Source organism: Condylura cristata, unplaced genomic scaffold (assembly GCF_000260355.1).
Source record: "Condylura cristata isolate star-nosed mole 26May11 unplaced genomic scaffold, ConCri1.0 scaffold00003, whole genome shotgun sequence".
Taxonomy (NCBI): Eukaryota; Metazoa; Chordata; class Mammalia; order Eulipotyphla; family Talpidae; genus Condylura; species Condylura cristata.
This window is the reverse complement of record NW_004567104.1, coordinates 29,238,160-29,246,845: the sequence shown is the minus strand read 5'-3', so window position 1 is coordinate 29,246,845 and position 8,686 is coordinate 29,238,160. Positions and strand designations below refer to the sequence as shown.

At 35.5% G+C, this 8,686-nt stretch overlaps 1 protein-coding gene across 16 annotated transcripts in view; it reads right to left on the bottom strand.

Moving 5' to 3' along the window:
* DLG1 (discs, large homolog 1 (Drosophila)) overlaps window positions 1–8,686 on the bottom strand; it is a 206,024-nt gene that overhangs the window by 66,382 nt on the left and 130,956 nt on the right. For all 16 annotated transcript variants that reach the window (XM_004675115.2, XM_012733445.1, XM_012733432.1 and 13 more), the window contains one exon: window positions 2,262–2,406. In XM_004675115.2, the coding sequence (XP_004675172.1) occupies window positions 2,262–2,406 (145 nt within the window). The remainder of the gene's footprint in view (window positions 1–2,261; window positions 2,407–8,686) is intronic.

The window sequence follows — 8,686 nt, the reverse complement described above, 5'->3', positions numbered from 1 at the left end:
ACCCCAGTTCTGTATGAACAAATGAATCTTTAAAAAAAAAAAAAAAAAAAAATTAAAAAAAAATATATATTTTTTTTAAAAAGGAGAGATATTCTGAAAATCTAAGCCTCTGAGAAATAAAACCCCTTTATGACAATGGTGCAATGTAAGAATTGCATCTGGCTTATCAAATACCTTGATCAAATACTCAAAAAATTGTGGAGTGAAATATTTAGTGTTGAGAGAAAAATTGATCCAGCTTCCTGTGAAACTATCTATCCTTCAAAAGAGAAGAAAAAAGAATTTGCTATTTAGGAGTATTTTTGTTGTGACTGCACATGTTCTTTGAAATGTCAAAACAGTTCAGAACACAGCTTTACATAAAGGAAAGAAGAACATCAAAGAAGGAACAAGTTAAAAGTGAATAAAAATCTTATTTTTCTTATTCTTGATTGAATTAGTAGATAGTACTTTGAAATAATGACATTTTTAAACTATGAATGTCAGAATGATACAAAAGGAGGAATTAAGATTATTTGATTATTATAAGGTACTCTTTTGACCAGTGAGCAGTTTATAGTTTTATCATAAAAATTTGAAACAGGTAAAGGATGTTCTGGTTAATGCAATAAGACAAGATATGGAAATAAAAGATATATGGATGAGAAAGAAAGAAAACCATCACTGTTTGCATATGTCATGATTGTTCATGTGGAAAAGAAACAAACAAACAAAAAAACCAAAAAAACAAAAACCAATCCTTGAACTAAAAAAGTTATAGTGAGTTTTTAGGATACGTGGTTAACATGCCAAGAGCCTTCCTATATACTTGCAATGAACATGCAGAATTTGAAATTTAAAACTAAATACCATTTATATTAGAAGCCCCAATACAATATACTTAGATATACATGTAATAATGTAGAATATCTGTGAGGAAAATTACAAAATTCTGATGAAGATATCAAGATGAGTTAAGCATATGGAGAGATATTCCATGTTTATGGACAGGAAGGCTCCATACTATTACATATTACAGTCTTAATTCTTTCTAACTTGATTTATAGTTTTAGTACACTCCCAATCAAACTACCAGCTAGCTATTTTGCAGATATCTTAAACTGACTCTAAAGTTTATATGGCGAGACTCAGAAAAGACTCAGAATAGCCAATGCAATGTTGAAGAACAATAACATAGAAGGACTAACACTATTTGAATTCAAGATTTATAAGTATAATCTGACATAATCTAAATCTTATGATTTTTGACTGAAATTCCTTAACTGTATTATCAAGTTTGTAGACACATTATTATTATATATAAGAAAATATGTCATTTGACCCTTCACATGTCCAAAATATGTATTTGTCATATGATTTGGTCTTTGTCCATGGTTCCTGGACCACAAATCTCCCAAATTTTTGCTAAGTTTTGAGAACGATAAAGATCTCTTGTTATCTTAATGAGGTGACTTTTAGGAAGCACCCAAGGATGGGGTTGGTTGCCTGGAGAACTGTAATTCCCCCTTACTACTCTCCACATACCAGGAGGGGAGAGGACCTGGGGGCTAAATCAAATAAAAATGGCCAGTGATCTAATTATTAGTGTCTGTGTAATAAAGGCTCAACAAAACCCCCAAAGGACAAGGTTTTGTGTCAGTTCTGGATTACTGAACAGGTGGAGGTGCTGGGAGAGTGGTATGCTTGGAGAGAGTATGGAAGATCTGTGTCTTTTCTCCTTATCTTGTACCATCCAATCTCTTCCATCCAGACATGCATCTGTATTGTTTAACTTATCATTTTGTAAACTGGTTATCCAGTAAGTAAAATATTTCTCTGAGGTCTGTGAGCTGCTCTGGCAAATTAATGAAACTCAAGGAAGGGCTTGTAGGAACCTCTGTTTATATAACCAGTTTTGGTCAGAAGTGGAGTTCATGAAACAGAAAATTGCTTATTAAAGTATCAGTTCTCCATCCCCACATAGTTAGAACAAAAAATGTTATTTGAAAATATCTTTGGTGACTTGTTATTTCCATCAAAGTCTAAAAATCAGTAACATAAATGCTAATGGTACTTAATGCTTTAAAATAGTAAAGTCAAAAAAAAAAGAAGTCACTCAAGTCTTCTTATAAAGATTAAGACTTAAATTTTTTTACTATGAATCTGGTTAAAATGTTCAATAGTACCTTCAAAAATAACTGTAAAGTTTAAACTTTATATTGGAAACCTTTCATTAGAATATTTCACAGCTATGGAAATAAGATAGGTCTAAGCAGACTTACCATTGGTAATATCAGGTGGTGCATAGCCATCATTCATATACATACTTGTGGGTTTTGCCACTTTCAAATAAACAAAATCAGATGTGTTCTTTAAGGCAGTTACTGCTTCTTCATGAGTAACTTCTTCTAAGCATACACTATTCACCTAAAAAAAAAAAAAATCCCAGAAGACATTTATTTCACTTACTCTCTGCATCCATCTTAGTTATAAACAATTATACCAAAAGATAGAGAAAATGTGAAAGTGATTTAAAGAACAGATGGAAAGAAACTAACCATTTTTATTATCTAAGGTGTTAAAAAGTTGTGGGCCCTCCCTGGTGGCACAGCGGGTTAAAGCACAGCACTGAGAATCTGAAGCCACTTCCGCATGAGTTCGATTCCCGCCTGCCGCCTGCCCCGGGGGAGACCACATGGCGAGCCAGACCTCTCCTGACCCGCCCGCTGCTCCCCTCAGCAGTGTACTTCGTCAATCTGCCTGTTCTGCTCCCCACTCTGTCTCTGGTGAAGCCTCTCACCGTCCCTGAGCCTCTGGCCTGTACCCCAGTTCTGTATGAATAAATAAATAAATCTTTAAAAAAAAAAAGTTGTTTGTGATTGCAAGTTAAAGAATTTATGCACTTTAATGGAATAGTCAATCTTGACTCTAGCCCCTGTTCCCCTGATCTCCAAGCCTTTCTATTTTTAGGCACTTAGGAACTCTGTGGGTATGTTTTAGTGTTATTTTTAAGAAAAGGAGATAATATTAAAGTTTCTGTTTACAAATGAATATTTAATGTAAGGTATTTTAGAGATCGTCTTATATTGGGACACACAGAAGTACCTAATTTTAAAAAGCTGTTGCACAATGTGTGTACACACTGCACTGTGTGATCATAATAATAATTTATTAAGCCACTCCAGTATTAAAAGATACCTCAATTACTCTTCTAGATAAATGTAGTCACTAATATAGAACATGAATGTGCCCATCTACTCAGACTTTTGCCAACAATAAATGTCTAAAAAGTCTATAAAATGATGAATGGTTAGAATGCAGAAACACTTAATTCAAAGGGATATATGCACGCCTATGTTTATTGCAGCACTACTTAAGATAGCCAAGTTATGGAAACAACCTAAGTGCCCAATGACAGATAGTGAATTAAGATGTGGAATTACTACTCAGCTATTTAAAAAAAGGTAAAATCTTGCTTTCTGTGACAGCATGGTTGAACTGGAGGGGAAATATACTAAGTGAAATAAGTCAGAAAGAAAAAGACAAATGCTGGGTGATTTCACTCATATGGGATATAATAAAAACAAGAGGGCAGACAAAAATAAACCAAAACAAACCCCAAACATCTGATTGCAGAATTGAAGCTACTGGAGGAAACGAAAAAAAAAAAGACAGGGTGCAAAGTGGGGAGGGGACCCAATGGACTGACTATGGCAGAGGATTATGAATGTTTTGGTTTTGGGTATGGTGTGGTAACACACATCTGAAGAGGTGTGAACCTATACCTCTAAATCATATACACTGTTGTAAAACAATGTTACCTCAATAAAAAAAATACAATTTTAAATGATACCTGATTTAATCTGGACTTGTCTTAAAGTATGTATTTCCATTGCTAACAGTCAAGTTGAAACATTTTGCAATTACTTATTAGCCATTCATCTACCTTCTGTATAGGAACAACTAATTTTTAGATAGTGAAGTTATATCCCGGCAACCTTACTAAACTTGTTTATTCTATTTGTAGGTAACTTGGGATTTTCTACATATATTATGACATAAACTGTAAACCTAGTTGTGAATTCCTTTTCATCTGAATGTCATCTCATTACCCTGGGTAGAGATGAATATAAATGGTAGTTTGTATATTTCTAGAAATTTGATCATTTCATCTAAGTGTTGCATTTAGTTGTTCATAAACATGTGTCCCCTTTTTAATGCCTAATGTTAGAGATTTAAGTCTTTTTATTCTTGGTCAGTCTAGCTCAAAGTTTGTAAATTTTGCTAACCTTTTCAAAGAAACAAGTTTTGATTTTGTTAATCTCTGATTTTCCTGTTCCTTAGTTCATTAATTTCTGTTCTAATCATCATTCTTTCCTTTGTTCTGCTAGGTTTAGATTTAGATTGCCCTTCTTTCCTGTAATATTTTTTCAAAAGAAATCTATGTTTCTAAGGTTTTAAATTATAATGTACTGAAACAAATCTTAGTGTTAGGGTATTTTTCATCTTCCTACTTTGTACATTTATAATGAACAGAGGGAGAGTTTCTTTTTTTAAGTTTTATTTTTATTTATTTATGCATACAAGAACTGGCATATAAACTAGAGGTGCGGGGATGAGAGGATTCACCCCAGTCAGAGTGGGGAGCAAAACAGGCGGATCTACTTGATATACTGCTGAGGGGGAAGTAGGTAAGACATAGGTAAGACAGAAGAGGTCTGTAAGGTCACGTGAGTTAGCCCCTTGGCTGGTGATCAGACTCATGGTACACTGCCTGGATAGTTTGATAGTGCTGAAATTATAACCCCTATGCTAGTAGGGAGGCCCTGTTTTTCTTAATGTTTCTTTCCCCATTGATTATTATTGATTTGCAGGGCTTCAGCTGCATGGTTATTTTTATGGTCTCATACTACCACATAAGGTCTTCTACCACATAGAAGGACTGCTTGCATTTTGAAGTAAAGACTTGTGGTATAGTATTCCTTTGGTGGTGTGCAATGAGTTGTGCATCTTAGTATTTTTTATTCTTGTAAAAACCCCTTCCTACACTACTCTTGCTTGGCTATGTAATTAGCTTCAGCCAATGAGATATTAGTAACTGTGAAGCAGAGAGAGGATTGAGAAGTGCCAGTCATTGAAAATTGTCATTTTTGGCCTTCCTTGGTCGCTCAACAGGTTAAGCGCAGCAGTGCAAGCTAGCCATAGCCCCTTCAGTGCGAGTTCCATCCCCGTCCCATCGGTGATCTACCTGGTGCAGCACACCTCTCCTGTCTCACCCGCTGCTCCCCTCAGCAGTGTACTTCATAGATCTGCCTGTTCTGCTCCCCACTGTCTCTGGTGAATCCTCTCACCGCCCCTGCAGCTCTAGCCTGTACACCCAGTTCTGACTGCATAAATAAATCTTAAAAAAAAAGAAAAAAATTGACTTCTTGGAAAGCTTGCATTATGTGAATCAATTTGGAAGTGAATCCCTGGTCCTAGTTAAGTAACTACATTGCATAATATGTGGAATAAAAATAGGCAATCCTGCCTGGATCCTACACTAATTGTAGAAGTATAAGCAAGCAAATAATGGTAGTTATTTAGCCAGTACTTAGACAGTGATATAATTAGATAGTGATAGACAGCATTAGGCAGTGATATTGTCAGACAACATTAGACAGTAATGTAATTTTTGTATTTTCTTCTGCAGCATTAGATAAGTGATATAACTGATAAGATTTCCTGAGTAAGTCAATTTCAATATGAAAGGAAGAGGGTAATACAAAGCTTTTATATCTGTGCAAACATAAAAGGATAAACTGTGCATTTAGTGAGATGTAAAGGTTGTAGAGGAGCAGGATTGAAGGGTGGGAAGGAACCAGAAGTTCACTTTCCGATATATTAAATTTGAGATGACATTTGAGGTGTATAAAAGGAGACTACATGAAATATTTTAGGACTTTTTTTTTAATGTTCTGATACGAACCACTGTTAAAATATTTTGATATTTCCTCAAGAACAAAATGAGTGTAGGTATACCAATAAAACTAACATTCAGAAGATAGTAGTTATCCCCAAATGTGCAGAGACCATTAGTTACTTGACCATCTATTACAGAGAGAAGAGAAAATGTATAGGGACTGAATCCTGGATCACATCAATGTTTAGTGATTAACGAGGTGAAGAATTACTATAAGGAGAATGAAAATGAGTGGCTGGTGGGATAAGGTTTCTAAGATACTGAGTGACAAGGAAAACAAAAAAAAATGAAGGAAGGTGTGAAAAATGACTAGTAAGAAGTCTAGAAAGATCACAGCAGAGTGGACTCCAGGCTTGCCTCCTCACAACTAAACTCCAGAAAACAAAGCCAAAAATCTCTTGAGGAAAAAATGTCCATTAGAGCACAGAGTAAAAAGGGTTAGCAAAAACTTTTAGTTAACTAGATTCAGAGTGATAATGGGGTGGTGCAAGACACAGGAGAGAGGAGCAGCTGCAGATATCCAATACAGATATCCAATAGGGCACGTATCAATATCTGCGTCTCCCGAGACACTATACTAGGTAAGGGAGCACAGGAGCTGGCACCCTGGATAGGGTGCACTGTTGGAGAGCTGCAGAGGTGGGGATGTAGAGAGTTACTGGCTTGATCCTCAGGCTCTCAATACGCACAGCTGGAATCTTAGTCAGCAGGGAGAACAGGTCAAAACAGCTGGGTCCCAGAGGAGTTATACTACAAAGTCTTGTTGTCTATGTGTTGTGTTTCTTGTATATCTAAAAGTAAACTTCTAATTCTTTCTCTTCCACAGCTGTACAGTCTTTACTGTTTGGGCCCCTGGATTACTAAATCAGATTTGTTTCCCAGATTAGGTAAATTTTAGTAACTGTTTTTTTAAATAATTTTTCTATGCCTTTTTCTTTTTGTCTCCTTCTGGGATGCCATCATATGGATGTTATTTCTTTCAGTTGTCCCAAAGGACTCCTACATAGTATTTAAAAAAATTTTTTTTTTCTCTACATTGTTCTATTTGTATGTATTCTTCAATGTTTTCTTTGTGGGTTAAGTCACCTCATTGCTCTCATCTATCTGCTACTGGGACCCTCAGTTATATATTTTTTAATCTGCCATACATAAAGTTTCTTAGCTCTATTAATTCTAATTGTAGCTGCTTCATACTTCCTTATCTTTAGTCTCTCATATTCTTCATTGTTTTTTGGAGTTCCAACAACATTGCCTGAATTTCCCCTGTCATGCTCCCCAACTCCAGCATGCTGGGGGATCCTCTTGGGGTTTTTCTTGCTGCACGTGTGGTATGTTTGTCTGTCTCCTTATTTTCAATTTTTTTTTGTGGCTTGTAATAGAGATTTTTCAGACTGTTATCTTTGTACCTCTTGAAGTAATCTGAGTACTGGTACCAGCAAGGGGTAGTAGATATAAAATAGGGCCAGGGCAGTAGGGGGCACCAAAGGATTACCACCAGTGGCACCTGGAATTTGAGCTTGCTATCTTGCTTTGGGGGCCAAGGTTGTGGGATGGGAATCCACAATGATCTCCTCCTGTAGGCCAACTCCTCAGTCTTTGTGTCTTATATAGTCTCATGTCTACATCCAATCTGAGCTATTAAGCACTAGCTGCAGCACTGGGCAGGATTATAGTCCAGGGCTACAGGCCAGGAATTGTTCTGATTTATTTTCAACACAGACTTATCCTGAGTTGTTTGTGCCTATTACTGGTGGGTTCTTGAACTCTGGTATATTCAAGCATTTCTGTGTTTTGGTTGTAGCCCTGGGATGGGAGGTGGAAGTTGTTCTGAGTATCTCAGGCTGGACTTTGAATAGTAGGTGCTTTTTATAAGGAGACCCAGGTGTTTTGATCTACTTTTCTCTGCTGATTAAAACTCTAGTAGTTGTTTTGTAAAGGGTCTCTGGCTCAAGGCAGTAATTCGTCTCTTTATCCCCACCTCTGCAGTAAATTTTCAATAAGACTACAAAGACAAAATTATACCTAGTACTTTTTCTAACCATAATGTCATAAAATTAGAAATTAAGAAAAATACAGGAAAACTATGAATACATGGAGACTAAACAACATGCTGCTTAATAGCTACTGGATAAAGGGTGAAATCCAAGCAGAATTTAAGAAAAACCTTCAGCTTCACCAAAATGATGATATAAGTTACAGAATCTATGAGATGCAGAAAATGTGGTCTTAAGGAGGAATGCAATACTGGCCTACATTGAGAAGCAAGAAAAATCCCAAATAAGCTAACACTATACCTAGAGCAATTTGACAAAGAGGAACAAACCAAACTCAATGTTAGTAGAAGGATATAATAAAGAGAAATAATGAAACAGAGATAAAAAAAGACAATGTAAAAAGGATCAAAGAAACTAAGAGCAGTTATCTCTTTAAACTATTATCTTCTTTAAGAAGATAAACAGGAAATAAAATTAGCTAGGCTAACAAAAAAGAGAAAATATTAACAAAATCACAAATGAAAGAGGAGAAATCACTATAGATATTATAAAAGATCATAAGAGATGACTATGAACATCTACATACCAACAATAACTTTGATAACCTTGGATATTAACAGATATATTGAACAAACCAATCACAAAGGCTTGGAAATTGAAACAGTAATAAAAATTCTTCCAAAAAACCCAAGCTTAGGTGGCTTTACAGATGAACTTACCAAACATTTTTTTTAATTTTTATTTTTTTTCT